Below are 27432 nucleotides of genomic sequence, written 5' to 3' on the forward strand. Positions count from 1 at the left end.
GTGTCCCCTCTCCAGTTAAAAATTAAAGATGTAGAAACATTTTTTGTCAGACTATTTACAATGATTATTGTATGCAACCAATTGAACATTCTGTAACAGCGTTATTTAAAGAAATATAATTAATCAAAGATTTTTGTTTTTAAAATAATAGAAATTACCCCCTTAATCCTTGGCAATAAGTCCAAACATGCACAGCACGAATTACACTGGCTGCCAAAATAACAGTGAAACAAGTTACAACAGCAGAGGCAAAACCAACCTTTCCCATTTTACCTTAAGAGTCCTTGGAAGATGTTTCTACACTGACCAGTCTCTACTAGATGTAAGATTAGTAAATTTTAGTGAAGCATCAGAAGGCATCCCTGATGCTTGAATAATTTCATTTGGAGTTCAGCTGTATAACGTAAAGCTTTAAAAGGCAACCAGGAAAAACACTGGCATCAGGTAAGCAGAAGTTTGTGTCATTCTGTTCTACAGCTGTATTAAAAAAAATTATACCACTGAAGATAACTTTTCTAGCATAAATCACCTTTAATCCAAAGAGAAAAAAGCGATTACACTCATGAAATCATAGCTACAAGCTGGAGCAGGGAAAGCACAGAAAATGGAGTCTGTTAATACCATGCCTACTGATATGTATTTTCAAATTTAAACTGTCTACAATTCACAATACTTCAGTATGTTCACAAGTTCATCATCACTATACTGGCAAGCACTGCAGCCAGTGAGATCTTAATTAAATCAAGAACACCTGCAAAATATCGCTGGAAAACATCTGAATCAGAGCACAGAAAGAGAATGAATGTTCACCAAAGAATCTCTCAAATATATTCTTGTATCATACTTTGCATCCAACTTCAAGGTATTTGTTTCTTTAAGGGTTTCCAAATTGCTTTTCATTGAAAGTATGTATGCATTTTCATATGAAAGTGGTACGCAGGTTCTTTAAAATATTTCTCTATAATAATAGTTTGAATAGAAATATCCTGGCAAAGTTTAAATGTTAATGCTTTGCAGAATGCATCACAGACTGAGAAAGTGGAGAAATGAAATATGTTTTTTAGATTATAAAAATCATCTGGAAACATAAAATTGCAACCTGAGGCAGATTTTCTACTTTTCTTCTTGTCCACTATCAGATGTGGCTCTCATACAATTCCACATTCCTAAAATGCTTTTATTTTAGATAACATGTCTAGCTACTAACATCCTCTAACTCAGTAACCATATTACTGGGAATCTATAAAAGTCCCACTTCTGCAGTGACTTAAGAGAAAATATAAAGCACAACAAAACCAAATAACTAACCCTCTAATCCTAGAATGCACAAAACTATGAAAATGGGATTGTCCTGCACAGAGAAAATGCATGAGACAATGGAGTACAATTCTGAAATCTCTACTTTGCTTGTAAGTGCTTGAAGTCCCATTAGAAATCTGTGACAAACATTCAGTAGTTTTCACAAAGGGGTACTTCAGTATACAGACAATGTCACTACCAGAAATGCTGAGTCACACACACAGTGCATCATCCAAGTTCCTATGCACACTTTAAGAATATGATAATAATAGAATTGAATCCTGGCTACAAATACATAAAATTCAGGAGCATCTAAGTAAAGACATCTGAAGAGAGTTCTTGAAGATGATGTAAAGAACATTAATATATTTTAATAGTAGCAGTACAGATCATGAAATGAGTGTACAAAAAAAGCATACTTTTAAAATAACTAAAAAGAATACCTAATTATGTAATTCAGTATTTCTTAGTATTGTTACCATTACTATCAGTCTAATTAGTTATTACTATCAGTCTAATTAGTCATTACCACATTGTTATAAGAAAATTATCTATTTCACCAGCATCTAGAACACTGTCAACATAATAGTCTTCACTACTGGCCTATGCAGCCTTTACCAACACGGCCTGAAGTTTTAACCAGCTTTTTGGTGTCTGCAAAGAGCTGAAGGCAAAAGAATAGAGGAGATCCTTGGTGAAGGGTTTTCAGGGGGAGTTTCCAGCACAGCCGAATCAGTGACAGTTTGAGTATCAAATATTTGCAGTCTGACAGAAACAGAGTGATAGTACTTTTCTGACAGCTAATGATGAGAAAGAAACTTCATCAAAATTCTGTTCTCTCCCTGTTTTCCAGCATAATCCGTATACTGATGGAAGGAAATAATATGCAATGCCAAGAACAGAAGAAATCCTTGCTTTGAGGCACTGTTTCCCAAATTCAGGGGACTACACCCCATCAGATTTGTTTCAGTGAAAATTGAATGCCCCTTGAAATCAGTGAGGCCAGTTAAGCACCCAGTAGACAGAATGTGCTGAGTCTCCTTGTCACTATGTTCCCTTTTAACTATTAAAATTTTGTATATTAAATTTCAGCCCAGTGTAAATTAGAAGAGTAAGTTCAAGAAAACAGAAGGCACTAATGCAGTGTTAACCTACAGTAGAATTTCATTATTATTGAGGGTTTAGCATATGCTTACCTGTACAGTTTCTTCCTTTCCAGAATACTTTCCTATTTGGGTTAGGCCACTGATGTAAATACCTAAAACAGGATGCAATGGCTTTGTTTCAATTTCTTGGCCATCTATATACAAAGTTACAGAGTCTTCTGTTACTAAGAGACGAAGTTGGTGCCAGCCTTCATCAAACAATGTCTAAGAAAAGAAAACAGAATTGTTTAAAACAAAATGTCTTCAATTTAAATAAGGATAAAACTGCATTTCAGCACTAAAACTACTGTTAGTGGTTGAGATGATCAATGTTCCAGGTTTTATCATACAAAAAATTTTGTAACCTGTATAGGCAAAAAGTATTTGCCAAGTAATATCGTAATTGAGGAGACAATATTTGTTAATTATAAAAAAATAACACTGAAATAGGAATTAAACTCACATAGATTTTTTTTTCAGTTTATCATCTGGAACATGCACAAACATGTGTTTGCTAAAAATAAGAAGCCAGAAGCATTTTTTTCAGCAACAGTATAATGTCTTGAACACTTCAGATCTTAAATCATGGTGAAACAAATTGTTACTTAAAAGTCTTTCTACTTAACCTCGTATGGAAAAAAAAATAAGACCACAGACATGATATTGTCAGAAAGAATCACCATATTGAAATGAATAAATATTACATTAATCATCTCACAAACATCAAATTTCTAAAGCTCAAGATTTAAACAAATAGCATAGTTCTAAAGGTGCTAGAAAATGAAAGATACCTCAACCTACCTCAAAAATTAAATTCAACATGCCTTCTTCTTGAGCTGATCTATTAATTTCAAATACAACCTACCTCTTCAGCCTAGTCTAGACTAGATGCTTATCTTTTATACAGCTAAATTTAATAGAGATTAATCCAAAACTAAACTGGTATACATAAGAGTAAACTAAAACATATAACTTTCAGCATTATCTATCTTTGTTGCCTTTTGCAGACATAAACAGAAATTAAGATTACCCACTTAATAGCACACACCCTTACACAGGACCACTGTTTCTATTTTATTTTCATTTGTAGATTGGGGGGTTATTTATTTACAATGGCTCTCATTACAAGATAAAATAAACAGGTCAGAACAGATAACGTTTCAAATTTTCCTGAGTAAAACAGATAAATTATTATGGAACTTTATTAAATAAAAAGTTTCATTAAAAACACAATGACATTTATGATGTGTTTGCAGACATACAACTCTAAAAAGGGTATAAAATTATTGTTATCCATAACAGCAATGCAAGCATGGAGAAACACAAAAATAAAAAACAGAAAGAAAGGAAGAAAGAAAAAGTCTTCTTCTCATGGTGAATGAAGTTCATGAATACCTGGGACTGCAAGAATAAGACTGATTTGTCACTGGAGCTGCAAGAAACAGACAAATACAGATTTTTGAATTTACTTGAAATTTTCTAAAATTTCTAACACTTTCCAGTAAATCAAAATTGCAAATGGTGCTTTCTTAAAAATTAATTAAACAAATAATCTACAAATAAGTATAAAAAGGCAGAGGAAATTTGTAAAGAAAAATTAAAATTTTCCATTCAATAACTCAGTGAAATAGCTCTCCCTAGCAAAAGTTTAGTAGTTAAGACCTCTTGAATAGGAGTCCTTCCTTCTCTGAGGATTTATAGTTCAAATTCCTTCCACCTGATTTGGAGGAAGGATTCAAATGCAGGCCACCACTTCTCAGAAAAACTGAGACCACTTGGCTATTAAGGGCCCCAGTGGTAGGTGTTTCCCACACTTTTGTCTGCTGAAGCATCCCACTTAAGCAATACTATCTGCAGTAGGAATGGGGATCTCTGGGCTGCACATTCCTATACTGCTACAAATGCAGGAGTAGAGACATGCAGTCTTGTGCCCTCTTGCCTCACCTGCAACTGAGACACTTAGAATCATAGAATCATAGAATAGCTAGGGGTGGAAAGGACCTCAAGATCATCTAGTTCCAACCCCCCTGCCATGGGCAGGGACACCTCACACTAAACCATATCACCCAAGGCTTCATCCAACCTGGTCTTGAACACTGCCAGGGATGGAGCATTCACAACCTCTCTGGGCAACCCATTCCAGTGCCTCACCACCACCACAGTAAAGAATTTCTTCCTTATATCCAATCTAAACCTCTGCTGTTTAAGGTTCAACCCTTTACCCCTTGTCCTATCACTACTGTCTCTAATGAAGAGTCCCTCATCAGCATCCCTGTAGGCCCCCTTCAGATACTGGAAGGCTGCTATGAGGTCTCCATGCAGCCTTCTCTTCTCCAGGCTGAACAGCCCCAACTTTCTCAGCCTGTCTTCATACAGGAGGTGCTCCAGTACCCTGATCATCCTCATGGCCCTCCTCTGGACTTGTTCCAACAGTTCCATGTCCTTTTTGTGTTGAGGGCACCAGAACTGCACACAATACTCCAAGTGAGGTCTCACAAGAGCAGAGTAGAGGGGCAGGATCACCTCCTTTGCTCTGCTGGTCACGCTCCTTTTGATGCAGCCCAGAATATGGTTGGCTTTCTGGGCTGTAAGCGCACACTGCTGGCTCATGTTCATTTTCTCATTGACCAACACCCCCAAGTCCTTCTCCACAGGACTACCATGAATTTCTTTTTTGCCCAACCTGTAGCTGTGCCCAGGATTGCTCCAACCCAGGTGTAGAACCTTGGAATTGGCATGGTTAAACTTCATAAGGCTGGCATCAGCCCACTGTACAAGCGTGTCAAGGTCCCTCTGGATGGCATTCCTTCCCTTCAGCTTATCAACAGAACCACACAGCTTGGTGTCATCAGCAACTCAAACCCACTGTCCATGTCAATGACAGAGATGTTGAACAAAACTGGTCCCAACACCGATCCCTGAGGGACACCACTCTTACTGAAGAAAGATTGAACGAGAACCTTCAGATTACATTAGAAGACAATAAAATTGGTTTGCACAAAGGAGGGAATCCCTTGTATGAGAAAAATAGGGGCCGAAAGGAATTTTTTATCAGGAGAACTAGAGAAATCCAGATCGAACTGTCTTTTTTGTAAACTTGCATTAACTCTTCTGGAGAAGAAAGTAACTTTGGTCATTGTGCATTATCAAGAAATCTAGATGCTTAACAAAATCTCCCTCTATAAATGAACTGTTTTCATCGGCATTTCCTAGTCTCCGTATCAAAGGCAGAAAACACTTTCCAGTGTTTTGAAACCATAGAATACACTTTACCAAAACACTTTCCAGTGTTTTCTATGGTAAACAAAGAGCTGTGTCAAAATACATCTCTGTAATCTTCTGATAATTACCTGCTGGAAACTACTGAGTAGAAAGCACCTGCAAAGCATTTACAGTCATGATCACCATGGACACTCTGGAAATATGAATAAAGCTCCTCCAATCTGTTTTTAAATGCCCAAGCAGCCAAAAAAAGGACTATGTATTTTCAAAAAAACATAAAGGGCAAAGGACTAATGTGTACTCCAGTGAGTATTCCAGAATAATTACTTACTCCTTACCTTTACAGCAGGTGCAGCAAAGGTAATAACTTGTGTGCCATTTATTAAACTTGTTGTAGTGAATGATAATGTTTTCTCTTCGCCATTAACAGTGACTGCTATTTGTGGTCTCTTATCCAGACTGAGAATTCTCCACAAATCCCATGTCTTTTTTACTTTAAATCTTTGAGTGGAAACAAACACATAGGATGGAGGCAGACCTTCTGGAAACACATTTCTAAATAAGGATGAAGGGGAACAAAAAGACAGTACTTGAACATAAGTACAAATCTTAAAATAAATCTCACTTTAAGCAAACAAAAAGAAATAATCATACTAAATTTACAAGTGTATTTACAAATTTAAATACCTTGTCAATTCTGACAGGTCAACACGTGAGGTTACTTCAAAAGCTTTTGCATTAGTGCTTGGTATTTGAATTCTCTTTTTAACCTTTTTCTTCACACCTAATCCTACAAGAATGTCAAATCCTTTTTCATCTCGAGCTGCCACTGGAATTCTTGTCGGACAAACAGATTCTGCAAAGTAACAAATGCAAATACAGCACAAAAATATTACTTTAGATACATCTTCCCATTTACCTATTTTTTTGCATTTTAAGGAATTAGAATTGAGAACTACCAGTTCTCTCAAGTGTGAGAGAAGTGACATGCAGAATCCCCTGAGACATGAAACAAGAACACTGAGCTGTCATATTTTACCGCAATTACATTCACATAATATTTTGAATCGTTACTCTGTAGTTGAAAGATATTACTGTATCTGACTAATAAAAAAATGAATTTAATTTCTATAATTCTATGGTTTCAAAATGCTAAAAAGTCACAGAACTTAATTTCTACAATGCACTAACAATTTAAATTCATCCAGAATCCCCCCAGATTAAAAACCAGGGTTGATCAACTCATTGCTGCTTTGCCCTCATGGAACTTCCTCTTCCGAGTCAATATGAATCTTAACAATATGAATAAAACACCACTCAAATATAAAATTTCCATTTTACTAGTCTTTCAGTTCACCTGCTAAAGACATTCTGGGTAGAAATGAAGCTGTCAGCTGGCTTTGATCACTCTTTGAGAGAGGCTTCTCAATGCTAACACGAGTAAAGAGCATGACAGAAGAGACTGCAAGCAAAGGGTCACTTAAACAGTAAGTACATTTTCGTGTATGTAGTCAACATTTGCAGATTACTGATGTGAGAGTCGTGTCAAATACCACAGCTGAATTTCAAAGGATACTAGTTAATTCTGAAAGCAGAAAATCCATCTTGATGAAATGTAATGTCATTTCTAAACTTTATTTAAAGAAAATATTGTACTTGGGGAGTTTCTCCCTGCATGTGGTTCTGTTAAGGAATTTAGCTTCACTAAGTTGATTTAATTTTTGGACTGACCACCTTGCTACATCAGCCACAAGGAATTATTATGATTTCCTTAAGTGTAGCGAGGAATAAACACTATTATCCTCAGCATAAGTATCACCATATTTTTTCAATGAACTCCATTCTCAAAGTGACAGCAAACAAAAATTGTTTTTCATTCTTAGTAAGTGCAGAAATACGGTACAACTGAAATTTAACTTGCAGCAATTCTTGGTGATAAAACATGTACAAAATAGCATTGATAAAGATTCACTGTATCACAGAGTCCTTCTGAGTGATATATTTTAGAAGCAATTTGCTATGTTTTTTGTATATATGGAAAGCCATTGTTTCACAAAATTATCAGCGAACTCCATGCTGTAATGCTGCTAGCATTCTAAAGCTAAAAAGTCATTTTACAATGTTGGTCTTGGCTAATTCTTCTATAAAATCCTTCTCAAAAAGATCATAACAGATTGTTACAAATCCAGGCACTTTTGCCAAAGTTTTTTTTATGGTTTTTTTTTACAAATACTAGCTGAAGAACTCCTGCTTGTAATGATAGGCTGTCTTCTCTGTTGTCAAGAAGAAATGCTAGATTGTGGATCAGTATCAGTCACACCCAGGAAAAGAACAATGTAAGCCCTATATTCTCAGCACTACGAGAATTGCTCAACTATTTTAGGGTTTCTAAATTTTATCAATGCAAAAAGATTGGGGGTTTAGAACATAATCCTACATGCTGAAATTGAATGCACACTGTGTTAAAGCACCATAACTTTCCCAAATATACCTCTTGGTTTCATGGATAAAATAATATTTTGAAGTGATTTCTGCAAACAAGAACAAAATTGAAGATGGTAGTAAAGATTATCAAGTGTCTTAGGTTACAATAATAACACATTCTGCTTATGAAATAAGGAAATATGAGTATAGGACTATATTCTGAACACCTAAAATATTTATACTCCATTACTTACCTTCACAGAGTTTCTGCTTTATAACTTCTTTAATTCTTGATATTGCAATATAATCTTCAACATAAAATACATAAGTTGATGACGGCTTGTTGGCAATAGCTTTAAGTTCGTCCTCCTCAATTTCTGAGCCAACGCCAATAGCAAACAAAGTGATTTTATTTTTTCTTGCTTCTGCTGCTACATCCTTTACTTCATCTTGAGACTTTCCATCAGTGAGAACAACTGCTATTTTTGTTAAAAATCTTGAAGATTTTGCAAAAAGATGGTCATAGGCAAACTGAATAGCTCTTCCTGTTCTTGTATTTCCTCCCAAGTAGTGTATTGACTCCATTTCCCTGATAAGGTTCTCATTGGATTCATGAGTTCCAAGGGGAATTTCAAGTACAGGGTAATCACTGTACTGGACGACTCCAACTTGAATAAACTTTGGCCCTATGTCAAAATTTCTTGTAATATTGACAAGCCAGCTTTTGATTATTTCGAAGTTTTCTGGGCCAACACTGTAAGAGCCATCTAAGATAAAAACTAAATCTGCTGGAGCAGTTCTGCAACCTTTAAAAAAAGAAACAAAACAAATACTTTAATGAACTCTTCCACCTTCTTCTTCCACATGAAATATTTTTCATATCAATTATTGTTTTGAGTAGAATCAAAACTGACAAATACATTCAATTAAAAAAAAAAATCAGCAGAATTTATCAAAGAAAACAAGACTGCTTCTGCAAGCCACACAAATCCAGTTTGTTATTTGAAAACCAAACCATTTTCTGGTTCTACATTATCACCAGAAATGATGATGAAAAATTCTGGAATTCCGTTCCTTAACTGGTAATTGTATTTCATGCAATCAGCAGAGGGGAATACATTTGGGTTTTTTTCCATATCTCTTTGTCTGCAGAGATGATATACATGAAAACCCATTTTTGTTAGCAAACCATGTACACTGCAGAGGAAGACTATAGTCTGAATGCTCCAGAATTCAGCAGTAATATCCAATCCTTTTACAAAAGTTTTTTAATTGCCTTCTGACACTGCCACATGGCACTTACAGAAGTAGCTATTATAAAATCCTGAGTCTTGATAGAATGTTGCTGGTAGCATATTCTGATTTTAGTAGGAGAAAAATGATCAATGAACAAGCTCAACCTCCAGAATATAAAATCATGCAAGAATTTAACAAATATAGTGTAACTGCATGATGATCCAGACATGGACTCAGCTCCCTAGATGTAGTCACTTATAAATGGAACTTTTAGACTAAATTGCCAACTACAGGCCATGGACTGACACAAGCATTTCTGTAAGACAGTCCTATCCATCTCACATACACGTTGTCAGATGGAGGGAATAACTCCCAAGGGAAAGAAACACCTTCCATTGACTACAAAAGGAGATTAGATAACTACTACATGAGGTGCCAAAGAGATGGCCGAAACCAGAAGAGACAATTTTGATCCCATGGGATCATTGGGGTTGCTGTGTATTTGTGCTTTCTGTTTTGTGAAAGGCTGCAGCTCCACCACAGGAAGGACAGCTTTGCCTTGTCCTGACATCTGCCTACAGACACTTCTGGTTAAATCAAGACTGCAGCTTTACAGTTCCATCTGCCCCATGAGCATTTATTAGACACATAGTGAAATAAAGATATTCTCTTTGTTAAAGGAGAAATAAGATATTTAAGTTTCTTATCATATACTGCACGACTTTCATCAGCAAAATTATAATGGAAAAAAACACAACAGAAGTGTGCAGGAGGACCTGAAAATGGATACTCTCATTTTAAGGGACACTTTGAATTTGCTTTTATGTGAAATATAAAAATCAAGACTTACTAGCTCTTGTTTCCCCATCTTCAGCTGAGGTGTAATCACAAAGTAGCAGAATGAATAGCATCTGAAAAAATGTCACGATCTGTGCCATTTGTACTGTATCTTCAGTCTTGAGATTAAACTAGATGAAAAAGAAAATACAGTGTTGTCATATTGCAAAACAAATCCAGCCTTCTGTGCTTTTTAAACTTATGTATGAGGAACAACTTTGAATCAAATCTGCAAGCCCAGATGTAAGGCCAGCCTGCAATGGATCCAAGACCCCAAAAAAGTGTGAGTCAGGCATGCAAGCCCAAAATGAGATTCGAAATTCAACAACACTCATCTTTCTGCAGAAGATAAGTTTTCACCATGGCATATTTACATACTTCTGTTAGGTACATACATGAGTAGCTTATATAGCCAGGGACAGAGAACTACCTGTCAGGGTCACTAATCTAAGTATTCTACATTTAGCCAGAAGACTAAATGTTCTTCTTCTCTCTACAAGCTTTGCTTTGTCAATCATCTTAGTCTTCATCTACTACACATTAGTTTATCACTAAGGTTCTTGAAAATTGAAATGCCTTCCTTGAATAAGGCCAAGACTCCTTCCCTTTTCATATCTTTTTCTTCTAGTCATAAACCTTTAGTTATGCCCACACCATAATTACCTACACGCTCACCTAAAAAAGGTGAAATACAAATGAAAATATTTACCACACAACCAAATTAAACTGTGACTGAAAGTTGTGTGTGTCTCTCCTTTTCATACCGCTAATCTTTAATTTTGAACTCTTCAGGGTAGAAAAGGTGTTCACCACATTAACAATGATAAGGCACTGGCAGATGTTCAAAAACTTTTGTAATGCTGGAAAATGTTAATTTCTAAAAATACCTCAAAACACAATTCAGCATGCCTATTGTAAGTACCTCTTAAGAGAAGAAATAGGTAAATGGAAATCAGTAACGATTTTATTTTCCAGGACTAGTCAAAGTGAGTAAATTGAAGAGAATGCCATTTAATCACTATAACATACTGAGCAGCCATCAAGAAGCCAGTAAGCTGTTATCTGCAACAAAATTCTACAGCAATTAAACACAGATCTTTCTGTTTAAAGTTGTATGTATCTGACATGATGATTTTAGAAAAATGTTTTTAGGGGAAAACGGATTACAGAGTTGTGGGGGCAAGACAATAACAAGAAGAGAAGTAGCAATTTCAATGTCATGTTCATTTCTGGTAGACTCATGGTCTGTATTTGCCAAATAGAAAATGTGCCACAAAATCAGTAAGTTGATTTACTCTAGCTTTTCAGTCACCTGCTGTGCTTTTTCCACTGTTTATAAAGCACTCATTCCCTTAAGGAAAAAAAAAAAAAAAAAAAAAACCAACAACAAAAAACCCCAATCTTAAAACAACCTCAAGAAATTCACAAAAGGCAATTTCCCGGAAATGCTATTCCTACCTAATGTAATCCCCAAAATTAATCCTGCAAAATCATAATTATTATGTTATTAAATAGCACCTTCAGATTACAGATAATTGCAAGGTAACCAAGGCAACACCATACTCACACAACTTGTATCCGAATGGGTGAGAATCAGATGAAGCACTGGGGTCTATAGGATAAGGTATAAACACACTGCTTCAATGATTCAACACAAATACTGGGATGTCAACTTCATTTAAACAGATTAAGTTACAGTTCCTTGTTCCAGCTACTTGAAAAACGATCTGTTTAAACTATGAAATTGAGTAATAGGCATGTAAAACATGATAAAAACTTACCATAGTAGAAGTGGAAATTTTACATTGATTATTTTAAACTTGATGGTTTGTAAGAGTCATCATTTTAAAATCACTTTCAGTCTTTCTTATGGCAAGTGTTTACTGAAGAGAAAAACACATCTCTCACTATGCCAAATTGAGCAATACCGAAGAAATTAAATCTATGGGAGAATTTGAATAGAGAACAGCTAATGAAGGACAACTGCATTCTTTGAGAATTTCACAAAAATGTCAGCCTCTAGCTCAAAAAAAAAAAGAAAACAGACTACTGTAGAGAGAGCTGATTTACATCAAAAAAAAACAAAACACAATGCTGGCCCAAACAAACTAGAAAACCTGTGGATACTTCCCACCAACAACGTCCAAAAAAGGCTGAAAAAATTATCATAGAATCACAGAATAGTTAGGGCTGGAAAGGACCTCAAGATCATCTAGTTCCAACCCCCCTGCATGGGCAAGGACACCTCACACTAAATCATGTAACCCAAGGTTTCATCCAACCTGGCCTTGAGCAGCACAAGGGGCGAAGCATTCATGACTTCCCTGGGCAACTCAATCCAGTGCCTCATCACCCTAACAGCAAAGAACTTCCTCCTTATATCCAATTTAAACTTCCCCTGTTTAAGTTTAAACCAGTTACCCCTTGTCCTGTCACTACAATCCCTAATGAACAGCTCATCCCCAGCATCCCTATAGCCCCCCTTCAGATACTGGAAGGCTGCTATAAGGTCTCCATGCAGCCTTCTCTTCTCCAGGCTGAACAGCCCCAACTTTCTCAGCCTGTCTTCATACAGGAGGTGCTCCAGTCCCCTGATCATCCTTGTGGCCCACCTCTGGACTTGTTCCAACAGTTCCATAGAATCACAGAATCATAGAATAGTTAGGGTTGGAAAGGACCTCAAGATCATCTAGTTCCAACCCCCCTGCCATGGGCAGGGACACCTCACACTAAACCGTATCACCCAAGGCTTCATCCAACCTGGTCTTGAACACTGCCAGGGATGGAGCATTCATAACCTCCCTGGACAACCCATTCCAGTACCTCACCACCCTATGCTGAGGACACCAGAACTGCACACAATACTCCAAGTGAGGTCTCATGAGAGCAGAGTGGAAAGGCAGCATCACCTCCTTCGACCTGCTGGTCACGCTCCTTTTGGTACAGTTGGCTTTCTGGGCTGCAAGTGCACACTGATAAAGAATATATTGATAAAGAATAAATAAATAAATAAATAAAGAGTTCCTTCACTTTCTTCCCATCGCTAGTTACTGCCTAAGAAGGAAGCCAGGAAGGGTATGATTTTAACATCTTCCAGAATTCTGAGAAAATAGCCAGACCAAAGAATAAATTGATATAGTTATGAAAAAGATGACTGAGGAAAGTATCACAACAATACATTAACTAATTGTTGGTGTTTGCCATCTGTGGCTGTCTAAATGGTTATTTATGTAACATTCATAGAATTTGTGTAAATGGAAAATAAAAAAGCCACAGCAACTTAGTGACTTCACAGTATCAGTCTTCACTAAAAAGAGTACAGGGACTGCTACCATTAATATTGCAGCTTTTTTTGCAAATAAAGCAGCACATTGACTCTATAAAATTATTTTAAGAACAGCATGAAACTTGTACGTGCCTCGTGCCACAAGCAAGGGCAATTCAGGTCAGGCAGGTTCACCAAGATCCTGCTTGCTGCCACAGCTCTCCTTTCACCAACCCCTGGAGAAGCCATTATTGCCTTCCTTAAAGGACATTCCCCCCTTTCACCTCTGTTCACCCTTCCACACACACCCAGTGGCACCTTCAGGGGTGAACGCTCCAGATCAGCAGGAATGAGAGAAGATACATGGAATAGGAAGATGCTGGGAGGTGGCTGGGTGGTGAGAGCAGGGGGCTGGAAGGAAGATTTTTGCCTGTGAAAAAGGAGGTGCTCCACAGAAACACTAACACTTCACCATGGGAGAAGTACATGTGAAAGCAGCATTTAATGGCTGTCCTGGAGTACAGAGAACGCCAGGGAACCTAGTTTAGGAACAGAGGGGGAAAGTCATATCAAAAGCACTGCAGACAGGAGATGAGGGGTGTTACAGAGGAAAGTAGGGACAGTAAGTTAAAAAGTAAAGTAACAAAAAAATAAATAAGGAAAGGAAAATTCATGGGGATATGCAGTTGTGTGCTCCACTCATATATCCAGGAGAAACATGCTGTCCTCTGAATTTTTCAGTTTTGTGTTCTCCTTTTATCACTCATCTGCATGCACCTAATCCATCTTCATATTTTAAACAACACATTAAAAATTAATTAATTAAAAATTAATGGCACACTCCTCGTGATGTTATCCGTCAAGTTGTCTTGAAACTCTGCAAAACAGGAACCCTGAAAGTAAAAAGGTAAAACAAGAAAGAAGAAACATTTGCAATTTCCTCCTAGTCCCAGCCCCACCTACCCAAAAGGGGTGAACTGCTGTTGGTACAGCCCTGGCCTCACATGAGGGCCATATTCAAACTCACTCTTGATCCACTGGTAAGAGAAATAATACTGGGAACACCTTCACAAGCTATCAGGCATCAGTGCTGGGGAGCACAGGAGGGAATGACAGGGCAGGAATCATCAATGTCTCACTTCTCACAGTGAAGAATTTTCACTCTTCACCAGTGAATGCTGCAGCAGCCTTCAGTGTGCACCTTTAAACTTGAAAGACATTAAAGTAATGAAACTATCATATCATGGCAAGGTTTCTTTCAGTGAAAACCATGCTCCAAGTTATATTTCTTGAAAAGAATCAGTAAACTATTTGGCAAAAGTTTGTCTGATTTGCAGAATCACATTGTATTCCCTCAATGGATCATTTTTTCCATCTGTAAGAATCCTGTATTTCATTTACAACATTGCCTGAAAATTCTGAGGTGCTGAACTTGAGAACTTCACTGTAAGTATAAAGCCAAATAGCTATTCAGTCATCCATAATGGACTTATTAATGGAAAACAAAATTAAAAGGATAAACCCAGCACTTAAGCAACCAGCCAATAAGAATTCCAGGAATTGTCCAGTGTTCAGTTTACTTGAAAGAAAATAATAACGTAGCACTGCACTTTTTAACAGTCAAAAGAGATGCCAAACCAACAACTCCACAGATCAAACTGTGCCTCATTGACATGGTAATTACAGCACAAGCAACAGAAGTATACTTGCAAAAACTAACAGAAAATGCTTGCCCAAGTGCCTTAATGGAGAGACCACCATTAATACCAGCCCAGGACTTTGTCATTGATGTTGCCAAAAGCCAAAATTCAACACTGCTGATTATGTCCTTTCTATCTCCAGGTTTTTTTTAGAGAAACAGAGATATTGTCTCTACAGTGGTCCATGGAAGTGCTCACCACTTTCTTCTCCACCCTTGGGAGCTTTCCTGGCTGCTATGAGAAATCAATGGTCCTCATGCCAAACTGTAGCTGCTGGAGCTACAGCACCTGGGTCAGACTGCACAGGGAAGTGCTAAGGGATGGTAAATCTGCCCCAGCACTGCATAGACAGAGGGACATGCGATTCACACTTGCTCCTTATTTACTCCACATCTACAAACAGTAGCCAGGACTCAATGATCCTTATGGGTTCCTTGCAATTCAAGATGATTCTATGATTTTATGACATTATGCTTAGCTGGAGGGAGAGAACTAAAAAAAGAATCACATAACAGTTGTTTACCCCCTGTCTTCTTCCAAATTTTCTGTTACAATTTGTGGTTTTATGAAACGTAAGAAGAAATAATTTATCAAATTGCTTTCTTAGTACATGGAAGCTCATGGAAGAGAAATCCATACAGGCTTACTAAATAAGTACAGATGTTGCATCCAGCAAAAACAAACAGTTGCAGACTGAAGAGTATTAGTGGAGAAATAGCATATGTGCTGCTGTATTTTTCAAGGCATCCCCCATGGTTATGTCATCCCCCCATGTCCCATAAATGGGACCCTGCACTACACCCAGAGGCTTTATAATTCTGGAAAAAAATAAAAGTAGTAGGTTGATTGCCACAGGGTGTCAGAAGCAAGCCTTTAGCTATCTCTCAACTCCACAAAACCTTTTAAATTAGAGCTGTAAGGGCTTATCAGGCATTAACTGAGACAGGATACTGGGTTTGGTGGGCCTTTAGTGTGACTCATTATGGCCATTCTTCTGTTCTTCATTATATGCTTTTTATCTTCGTTTTTTTACAGGCCACTTTGATAGCAAAAGGGATGTTTAGAGTGAGCAGAAACAGTCCTCTGGAGTAAAGCTGTCTGTCTCAGAGAGATCCCAAACAGCTTATTTTGCTTATCTAGCCTCTTCTCTGAGACCCTGAAAAAAAAGGCTGTGGAATACACCAGGTATTTTTGAGTATCTTTGAGACCTGCATCTCAGGCAAGTTTCTGTGCATCTCAGAGTAAATGAAAGATAAAACCATAGCGGTGCTACTAAACATCCCCTTAAACCATGACTCACAGGGCAGTAGTATAAGACCCTGTTCTCCACCAAAGCAGTTAGCAGAGTATTTTTAGTATCTTCAACAAAGACCAGAAGAAAAAGGGGGTACTATAATTGGCTGCACCAGCACATGACCTTGTGAGTGCATAGTGACAGACAAACTACAACCTCCCCAATGTGTATTCAGTTTCTGCCATATATGGGAGGAGAACTCAATGAAGTATGGAAATCAGTGACATATTGACTCACATACATGCTGTGTTATTTTAGGCAGCTTTAACCAATTGGACAGTTCCTGTAACATATTTCTTGCCTTCTTCTGGGTGCTGAAATTTTGCTGTGCAGCAGCATTTTCACTAACAGGGCCACTGAACACTTCCAACTGAGAAGCAAACTGGACCCACATTCCCTACACAGTGGACATGCAGTACAGCCATTACAGAAACCAACAGCTTCTAGTCAATTTTTGAACGAATTCAAGGCTGCTAGTGCATTAGAGGTACCAAAGGCATGTAACTCCCAGAAAAGCTTTGATATGCAGAAGTGCCCATAGGTTCAAATGACAACATTTCATGTATCCATGCACAGCAGAATTTCAAATCTAAATTTTCAGTAGGAAATTTAGGTGCCTAAGCAGTATTTCCACTTTGCTGTTAAAATGTCTAAAAGCAATGCCTTCTGTATCTCAAAGGCAGTTTACTGATGTAGTCTTTCCATACCCAGCTCCAGCTTTCCAGCACCCAGATAAGCATATCATTTTATTCTTCCCAGGAATACTCTCTGAGGAAACTTTCCATTCAAAGCAATATGCAGTGTTCCAGAATTAAAAAAAAATAAAAAAAAAAATATATATATATATTTGCTCTCCTTCAGTGCAGTTTTTTTGCTATTCAAACTGCAGAATGTTGGGGGGGAAGGAGGGGAAGAGCAAAGATTTTCTTTCTCTGGAAGCCCTGGCTTCTCTGCCACATAAGGATTTCTTCCTGAAGAACCACACTGAAGAGAAATACTGACAGGATGAGTTCCTTCACTTTCTTCCCATCGCTAGTTACTGCCTAAGAAGGAAGCCAGGAAGGGTATGATTTTAACCTCTTCCAGCATTCTGAGAAAATAGCCAGAACAAAGGCTGGCTATACACCTTCCAAGTATAAATTACATCAATACCCTATTACATCACTGATAAACATCTCTTAATTCAATCAAAGGTCATTAGGTTTGGCCTACAAAAAAATAAATATTAAAACATTACAACAATAATGATTGAAAGAACATACAGGAGATACTTTGCATTCCTATAACTTACACAATACTATAGAAACTGTAGAGTAAGAGAAAAGCAACCCTGAAAATTCTGATTTATATACATTAAATAAAGTGGAAAAACAATGCAACATTGCACCACCTTCTTATATTTGTTCTCTCCGTTTTCAAAATTAACAGGTTGTGCAAATAAAATGTTAGGGCAATTTAACTGTTTATTCCTAACTTACACTATCGGTCCTAAGCATTCAAAAAGTCTACAGGGTTACTTCAAGTCAATTACTTTTATCAATACATGTGAATCTGTATTTATTCCACTTGGATTTCAGTCCTGTTCTGCATTCTTGTTTTCCACATATGTTTCCTCTTCATTTATTTTTCTTGGTGGGCACAATTGATGAGGTTATTATACTTAGAAACATTTAAAAGAATAACAGCATTTCCTGGGAAGGGTAAGGTTACAAAGACACTGTTAATTTAGGCTCATACACACACACATATATATATACACATACATAAATACAAGATTGCATATAAATAGATAAAATCTCCAACAGTGACAAGTACATTAGTATTTCCCATGCCATTTCTTTCTGTTTCTCTGTTGGAATTAACTATTTTGGCATAATCACCAGCATAATCACACTCATACCAGGAATGTTCTACAACATTAAATATATGATTGCAGAGTAGTTCAAATGAGCTTTTATTAAGAGGGATCAAGAAAGAAAATTATGAGTTTAATTGCACATTTTGTGAGGTGGGTTTTTTCTTTTTTTAATAGTACTAGTACAACAAGAATGAAAAGTAATTGTGAAATTATTCCATTCTGCTCTATATAAGAATACATGGCTATACAAAGTACTCAGAGTGCAGTTTGATGTATTTTATTGCTTAACCCTGAAATCTAGCCAAAAGCATTGCCTGGACTCCCTTAAGAAGAAAAGGTTAATGGGGCTTTTGCTTGGGCTCCCCCTTCCCTTTTCCACCACCTTTGCTGTCTTTATTCTTGCAACAGTGACAAGGGTAAGAAGCACAGCTGTGTTTCCCCTATCTCTCAAAGTCTGAAAGCTTACCTGATAGACAGACTAAAGAACAGAGATCTCCAGATAGCTGGAGAAGCACAAGAAAAACAGTAAGAGCAGATGCAGGCAAAGTCCTATTGTAGCTGAGTAAGTGAAGATATCAAGTCCACAGCTGCAGCAAAGGGAGCTATGCAGGGTGAATGGCAAAGCAGCCTGGGTCAGCTGAAGGAGAATGTCCAAGCACCGACAGAAAGTGAATGAATACTGGCGACCTCAGAGAAACAGAAGCATCACATCTTGACTGCATTTTCAAAAATCAGTCTCGTCTGTCTTTGCATATACATCTGTGGTCCCTCAAGCATGCTCCTGCTGCTCAAACACGGATTTTGTATTTCCCTCCAAAAACTCAGTAAAGGCACTAACAACCACTTCAAGTTTATGTTTGGTATTTCACTCCTTTGTGCCACAGCCACAAATTAAAACTCTCATTAAAAATCGCTGACTTAGCAGTCAGAAGAGTATTGCCTGAACTACTGACAAAGGAAACCACTTTGATCTTCACTCCAAAAGACATTTTAGGGAGAGGTAAAATAAAAAAACTAAAAAAATAAAATTAAAAAATTAATAAAAAAAAGAACAACAAAGGACTGGCAGTTTAAATTAAACTATTCTGAAACCTTATTACAATTTCCACTATTAAAGCTATTCAATACAAACATAATAAACCCACAGTAATTAATACTGTATGGTAAGATTACACATTTTTATATATATATATATATTCTGCATAAAGTATTATGCAGATTATAATACTTCATGCAGATCATATAAAGGAGCAGTGAGTATTAAAGAAATTACATATTTCCATCAGATTTCAGAAAGAAGGCTTTGTATCAACTGCATAAAGGTTTTAAACCAACTTTGATGCTGTACATCAAAGACCAAAGTAAGCAGCTGAATATATGTTATAACCCAAGCAAGCAGATACATATTTCTGAAAGCAAAGAACCCTCTTAAGTGGCATGGCCTGACTGTTTATTTTTTACATATTCAGTAAAGCACAGCAAACCCACAGACTCCTCCAGTCTACAGCAGAGAAATTTGCTCTTCATGCTCCAAGATCTGAAGACACAGAAGGCTTGTATTTTTAAATCAAATTTTCTCTGGCACTTTGCGTTTTGTTGGATTTATTCCCATTCCAAGAGGATGCTGTGCCAGGTGCCGGCAATTAGTTATTATAGGTTAAAGAAAAAGGAGGCTTACCACAGCGCTGGACTGATACTCGACTGATTGGAAAACAATATAGGATGGGCAACTTATGTAAGCAACCACAGTTGGCAGTTCAGTGCTCTGCCTGCAACAAATGAATTTGAGGTCTCCCTGGAAACCATGATTTCATTCCGTCTATGAAAAGCCCATGCTGTTTTTTCTCTCTTTATCAAGCAACTTGAGATTCCATAGAATTTTCCCTCTTTGGACTGACCCAAGGAAAACAAAACAGCTAATCAATAGGATAACATCTGACAGTCAAATTGTACAGTTGAATTTAATCTAGCATACAATAATAGCATCCTGCATGAGAGACATTTGAACTTATTCCTACAGGAAATCAAAATGTTCAAATTTCACGTATGCATATGCATCTATGTTACCAAAGCGGGACACAAAAAATTATTTAATACAAATAACTACTCTGAAGAATAGTTTGGGAGATCATTTTTTCTGAGCAAAGGAATGTAGATTTCAACTGGGCCAGTGACAACTGTTGGTAAACAGAAGGAAAACAGACATTGTGGCATGTAATGAAAACTGGAAATTATATATCGTAATTATAATTACATATAATTATATATAATTTAGCACTGAAAGCACTATAGAAATTGGCTGAAGTCTGAGAGAAAGCTACAACTATCTCTATCAAATGTTCACAGAAAGAGGCATAAAGGCAACATAAAAATTGAACCAATCCAAGTAAGAATTTCTAATGCAATTTGAAGACTAGTTGACCAGAGATAAATAGAATTGCACCTCCTTTACTGCTGGGGGCTCAAAGTCTTGAGAAAAGCAAGCCAGCCCAGGATTCAGAAACCCTTTCAGTGTTACTAAATTCAGCTAGGTCCTGACACACAAGATACACATTTCCTCCGGTAACTCCTCACTTGCTTCTTTCTATTCCTCAGCCTTTATTTTCTTTCCATCTTTTTATTTTTGGTCTCCACTTTTTAAAAAACAGAGAGTAGGGCTGGCTTAGCTATGATGTTACTTTGCAATACAATGACTGCAACATCTGCTGTGAAAACAAGGGGGCAGTAGTAAGAAATGCACAAGAGGTGATTTAAAATGTTTGCTAAGTGAAGGAAAGAAGGAAAGCCTATGGGCTGTGTTTGCCTCATACAAGTAAGGGCCAACAAAATATAACTTCAAAAACAGAACTTAAATTTTCTGTCTTATCTTTTTCTTCTATTTGTCTTTTTTATCCCTCTGACAGGTTTGGATTCCAGCATCAAGTACAATGTATCAAGACCATTAGTGCTATATTAGAATCATAGAATGGTTTGAGTTGGAAGGGACTTTAAAGCTCATCTAGTCCCAACCCCCCTGCCATGGGCAGCTATAGCTTCCACTAGACCAGGTTGCCCAAAGTCCAGCCTGACCCTGAACACTTTCAGGGAAGGGGCAGCCACATGTTTGTTGTCTTTTTCCACAAATTATACTTAATGCTATTCTCATTGTTAATTAAATACTGTCAAATTCTTGAGGAAAAAAGGATGATGACTCCTGTTTTGGCTGAGCATTTCAAAACTTTATTTGAAAGCTTGGTCCTTTACAGTTCTTTGAATATCCTCCCTCTTGTTTCTCCATTTCCAGAAACATCAGAAACACTCAATAAAAGGCTAAACAGATTCTGGTTTGTTGTTTACTTTAATAGCAATCTGTAGCCGTGGGGAAAGCTGCTTAAAGCCTCTGTTCAAACTTCAAAACTTTATTTTATTGTTTTATGATACTGAATGAATGGATGCTTTTTTCCATTTAACTTAGCAGAACAGTCTTTAGACTACACATGAAGGTATCATGAAGTCGACTCAACACATATGTTAGCATGTTACCAATAATATATGAAGTCACTGACATCAAACTAAGAAAATTCATATGAGGTAAATTGACAAAAAAGATTTTTAGTTTTACCAATTCTATAGCTTTAAAACAATAGGGTTTAGTTGTTTTTTTTTTTACTTAGTCTTCTTTTTACTGAAAATATTAACAAGTCATTCAAAGGAGGCTGTGAATGCTGGGATGGAAATGGTAGGAATTCTAGAGGAATTCCGGACCCGAATGAAAACTTTGAAAGAACTCCAGTTGTCTCCAGTGATGCTAAATCAGACCCTTAATATTTTAAACAGGTTTTTGAGGGAAGAAAACAGAAATTTAGCACATGCATGCTTAAAGGGGAAAACATAAACATTTGCTGTTTCAAGTATAGCCAAAATCTGGTACTTTGAGAAACACTCACAGTTCCAGACAAAGTATGATCCCAAGCAAAAATTAAAATCATGAAAAATCTATATGCTTAGCTGCTTTGCACCTGCAAGAAGATTAAAGATATTCCAGTAAGTATTCAAGCTGAGTTTCTTTACAATGTGAAGACTCTGACAGCCTGCTATATGAAGAAAATTATTTTATTACATTCATAAAGTATAAAACACCTTCATGTTTTTCCTTCAGTTCACCAAGCAACTAAAGACCGAGTAGCTGTGCAAAGGAGTAATTAATGAACAGACAAATCACACCAAGGTTTTGCAAAGGTATATGGTGGGGATAAAGCCAGGACCTTCCAGCACTACACATCTCTATCTATTCCCTCCCCAGAAAATTCTCATGCATTCTTCTGCTTTCAGCTTTGTTTCACACCATACAATCCCTGCTACCAAAACCCTGCCTCACTAAATCAATACAACTTCAAACATCAAAACATACTGGTGTGGTTTGTTGCAGTCTCAGAGGAAAAGCATATATTGAACTGAGGGGAGTAGCAGGGATACAAGTCACTATGAGAAAACTGAGAGGAAGGTGAGATGTCTACAGGCCTCCATAGGACTCCTGGGGCATGGGGAGCAAGGCTGAGGAAGCTTCGTGCAGTCCTGATCAATCCTGTTCTGGGGCTGTGGGAGCCTAAGTGGGAAACAGGAATAAAATCAGGGTTTCTTCCTCTCTCCCCTACCCCCAACCTCCCTACCTGAATGCAGAGAAAGCTGCTGGGAGATCTCAACTGCAGAAGCTACTCAAATCTGGACTTAACAATACCCTAGCCAGACTACACTAACTGGGTCTGCTTTGAGCAGAGGTTGTACTGGATGATCCCAAGAGGTCCCTTCCACCTTCATGTTTCCATATCTCTGCAGTTCATTTCCAGTACCCTCCTCCTTACTTTTCAGAATACAATTTGCAGGGCACTTGCCCTTAAGGTGCATGTCCCCTGTCCCTTGGGTGCATTACCCTGCTGCCACAGAGGACAGATTGGGGCTTCAGGGGAGTCCACTGCCACCCCTACCTTGACCTCTCCTCTTGGCAACAAAACCAGCAGATAGGCAAGTAACCAGGAGACAAAGTTTAGGCACTCAAGAGTACACCCAGCAGCTACTCTCCCCCATCACACACACAGAATATGCAGCTGTATTCCCACCTGTTAAATACCTATCGAGTGTCTTCCAGTTTGAAGTCAGCAATGACATCTACCAGCTCTTCAGCATTCAACTTTCAAAGTGGCCTCTTATTGCCTGTGATTTTTCACACTGGTGGGTTTCACCTTTTCACGAGTAACTCCAGCTCTTCTCTTTTGTTGTTTAGGGTCAATGTTTGCATTAGCGTGTTAAAAATGTTCCCTACCTGTCTTTGTGTGCTTGAATTTTCACATATGATACTTCATAGTTGGATACATAGCTCTGTATCTGTATCATAACTGCCTAGCTATCACATTCTTGTTATATGTTGAGCCATACAGTTGGCGATACTGAGGAGTAATTCTCCCACTACTAAGCTGTCAGAACCTTAAGTACCATCTCATCTTTCCCAATGAAAAAGCCCCTGAGCCCTGTAATACTGCTGTAACCATTTATCTACAACATCTCTTTTTTTTTCTTTTCTCTTGCGACAATCTGTGCTATAGGCCACTTATTTAACATTCAGACCTTCAGGATTTAATAGTACAATAGGAGTACAACTCCAAATCTCCAGGATGCCATGAGAACTACACTAAAGTCCAAGAGTTGATTGTTTCTACAATTACAACAGTCACAGTCATGCAAGTTTGTTATGCACTTGGGATTATCAAAAATCTCAATATTCCAAACTGCAAAAAAATGATTCCTCAGCTGTTGCAGACAATTCCCCGCAACCTGGCACTGCAAGGATGGAGTGGGAGTGGAAGGCAGCATCCTGTTCCATCTTGCCAGGTACAGCACATGGGAAGAGGGCAAATTCTTTCCTCCCACTCTATGGTTATGAAGAAATCTTCAACATATGGGTCAGAGAGTCATCTGGGCCCCAGAGATGAGATTTGCTACTATACTCAGCAGTGATCCCAGCCATAAGCATTCATCACCCACAAACCTCCTAGGTTTCCATCAGGGAACTAGTAAAAACAAAGCACTTTTCCCCCTCATTTTGAGTAATAATTAAATATTAATTTGCATAAAGATCATGGTACCTCAGAATACTGTGATAAATTATACATTTTACAGCATTATAGCACATGCAGTAAATAGCTGAAGACTTTCCCATTCTGCCTCCTTCATGCCATTCCACTTGACATTTTTCTGTTCAAAAGAACAGAGCAAACAGTTCTGCCCTTTATTTCTTTTTTACAGTAGGGGGCTTAGAATTTGTTAACAGTTCAGGAGTATCACACTTCTGAATCAGCCACCTTTACTTAAGCTAGCTTTTGTGCATAAACAGGTGTATAACTTACTTTTCAGAGAAGACTCAGAAATTAAAAAAAAAAAAGCAGATTCTACATTATCATGAATTTTAATCCATGGTTTTCAAAAAAGTGGAAGGAACACAATGCTATTATTCATGCCAGAAATTTGACATTTCTGAATATGCCAGATGCACTTTCAGACATAATCCAGTTATTCAAGTTGAGATGGGTTGGTTTTTTTTTTCAAGGGTCAAATTGGTACTCTTAGAAAAATGGGTAGATATGGGGTTTGTTTCTTTGTTTATGCACAGAAGGGAATTCTAATCTACTCAGTCTTCCCAAGAACACAAAATCTTGAGCATTACTTGTGCTGTTTCAGAGCAAACACAGTGCTTCCAGGGTTTATTCTGGCACTTGAAGCTAGAGATCAAAGCTGAACAAAAGCATCATGCTTGCAGTCTTCGTGACTTCATATAAAGAAGGCTTGCAGAGATAAATTCATCTGTTAAATATCAGTTCAAATTTGCATTTCTTACAGTAAATTAAAAGCCATGGTTTAAAAGCATTACTAGCACAGTTTCTTTAGACCATGGTATTCTGCAGCCTCCCTTTTTAAAGTGGTCCTTTTTAACTGTATCCCATCCTTACCCTTTTGTAAGCGTTCCTAAGAGTTTGACCATTTCTCACCAGAACACTAAAGATGCTAGCGATAACAATACCAAGGTTTTGCATTTTTTTTCTCCGGTTAATTTTTAAATACTCAGTGCACAATAGTTAGTTACAAAAATTAGGTGTTGTTAGTGCTTGTCATAGTAAAAACCAAAACCTCCAGATTCATCAGAATTCAATGCCTGCATTTATGCTATGAAGCACCAACATAAATAATTTAATTCATATTTGCTCTCCATGATGCGTGAGATTCATGTTCAGTTTTATAGCTTTATTAGAAACTTCTAAATTGTGGGATTCATAAACTGTCAGACATATTGTAAGCCAGCAGCATGAACAACCATTAAACAAACACAGAACAAGATACATGAAAAAATAAATAAATAAAAGACAGTTTCACAACCAACTTATCCAACATATAGCAATAAATAATCTGTTAGACAACATACACAAAAAAAAGAGATCAAAATGAAGAGTTTCTAAACATATTCCTTTATATATGTGATGCTCCCTGTCTGTGGAGTTTGCTTCATAGATAAAGTTTTAGTAGACTTAACTAACATGAATTAAAAGACAGGTTCAAAATTTCATGAAAACTTTATTTCTATATTTCAGTCCTTTAGGAAGCTAAGAGGTAAGAACAGAGTACAACAGGTACTGAACCCTTTGTACCATATGGCAACCTCCTAGAGGTGAAGAGTAGACTAGAGTCAGGCACAGCCTTTGCTGGGCAAGCCTTGCTAATCAGTGTTATAGAGCATCACCAAGTGAATGTCAGAGAGACACTTCTTCAGCTCTGCTCAGAGACATCTTGCATAGTAAAACCCTAAAGAAGCTACTGAGTTCACTATTGCTCAAAGCCGTATGCACTATGAATTATTAATATTTTCCACAGTATCAAAATATTCTCTACTTCTTTGCCTATCCATTTTCAGGAAAGAAAGGATGACTCCTCTTTAATCAAACAAAAAAATAGGCTAATGATTTAAAGTGATTACATATTTACTGAAGGTGTCAATCTTCCATGCTTGAGTTATGGTGTAGGAGTTTCCAGGATGAAATCACCATATAACAGAAGCTTCATATCACTTTGATTTCTGAGCAGGATTTCATTGCCTGCAGTTGCCCAACTTTCCAAACACATCCTATAAATAATTCTGCAGCACCAGAAGACACCTATTACTCCAGCTCTATTTAAAGATAAGATAGAGTAAACCAGGAAACTAATCCAAAACTGCATGTGGTAAAGTATCAAGGAGGAGAAAGAATCAGTTCTTCTGCAGAGGACCAAAACTTTTGCAAATGAAATGGTCTGTACTGGACAGCTCCAAGGTGGTTTTGCTGAACGCCTTTTTCTTGTTACTTCAGGTACCATCAAACCATGAACTTCTGGCTACCTATAGTGAGTACTTGGCATAAGCAGGTATACTTATGCATACACAAAGAAGAAATTCTCTTTTGCAAGAAACGCCTCTTCTGAGGGCACATACATTGTTTAAATCAGATCAGAAAGTATGAGAACAAATAAATGGAATTCCTTTACTCTTCAGGAAATAAAAATTAAGCTTTTTCTTGGTACTGCTTGGCTTCCTCGAAGACAAGTATGTGCTTCTGAAAATTAGGTGCAGCTGTTCTCTCTTTTGAGCTCCTTAGCAAAATCCTCTGCGCCCTGGCTTCTCCCCCCTTCTTTTGGCAAAATTTGTCAATGTTCATTTCAGCTGAGTCATGAGCACACCATGACCATGTGGGCCTCTTTGCACAGCAAATGGACTTAACCACAGGGGCAAACAATTAAATTCCTTTCTCCTCATTTGAAATTTATTAGGGAATAACAAACATAAAACTCCATTGTCTAGGGCCTTAAAAAAATAAAAAATCACTGTTACCCCTATTCAGCGAATCTTCCTTCCTTTCCCCATCCCTCATTCTTTTCCATGGCAGTAAAAACCAAACAATTCCTTTATCACTTTATCTTCTATGATACTGCAAGAGTGTATTTCTCACGGTCTAATATATTGACAGTATTTAGACAAGTTTTATTATCAGTGATTTCTCATGAAGTGTGCAATTCTAAAGGGGACCTGAAGGATTCTCAATTTCACTTTTCAGAGATACGAAAAATCTCCTCCAGGTCTCTTAATTGCCATAATT

At 37.4% G+C, this 27432-nt stretch overlaps 1 protein-coding gene across 2 annotated transcripts in view; it reads right to left on the minus strand.

Moving 5' to 3' along the window:
* COL21A1 (collagen type XXI alpha 1 chain) overlaps nucleotides 1-11964 on the minus strand; it is a 77136-nt gene extending 65172 nt beyond the window's left edge. For both annotated transcript variants that reach the window (XM_031052661.2, XM_005153190.3), the window contains exons 1-6: nucleotides 11945-11964; nucleotides 10177-10294; nucleotides 8345-8896; nucleotides 6354-6522; nucleotides 6005-6221; nucleotides 2496-2669 (exon numbers count right to left, since the gene is read on the minus strand). In XM_031052661.2, coding sequence (XP_030908521.2) covers nucleotides 2496-2669; nucleotides 6005-6221; nucleotides 6354-6522; nucleotides 8345-8896; nucleotides 10177-10294; nucleotides 11945-11947 — 1233 coding nt within the window. In that variant the 5' untranslated portion in view covers nucleotides 11948-11964. The remainder of the gene's footprint in view (nucleotides 1-2495; nucleotides 2670-6004; nucleotides 6222-6353; nucleotides 6523-8344; nucleotides 8897-10176; nucleotides 10295-11944) is intronic.
* Nucleotides 11965-27432: the final 15468 nt, after the last annotated feature.

This window comes from Melopsittacus undulatus, chromosome 3, assembly GCF_012275295.1.
Source record: "Melopsittacus undulatus isolate bMelUnd1 chromosome 3, bMelUnd1.mat.Z, whole genome shotgun sequence".
Lineage (NCBI taxonomy): Eukaryota > Metazoa > Chordata > Aves > Psittaciformes > Psittaculidae > Melopsittacus > Melopsittacus undulatus.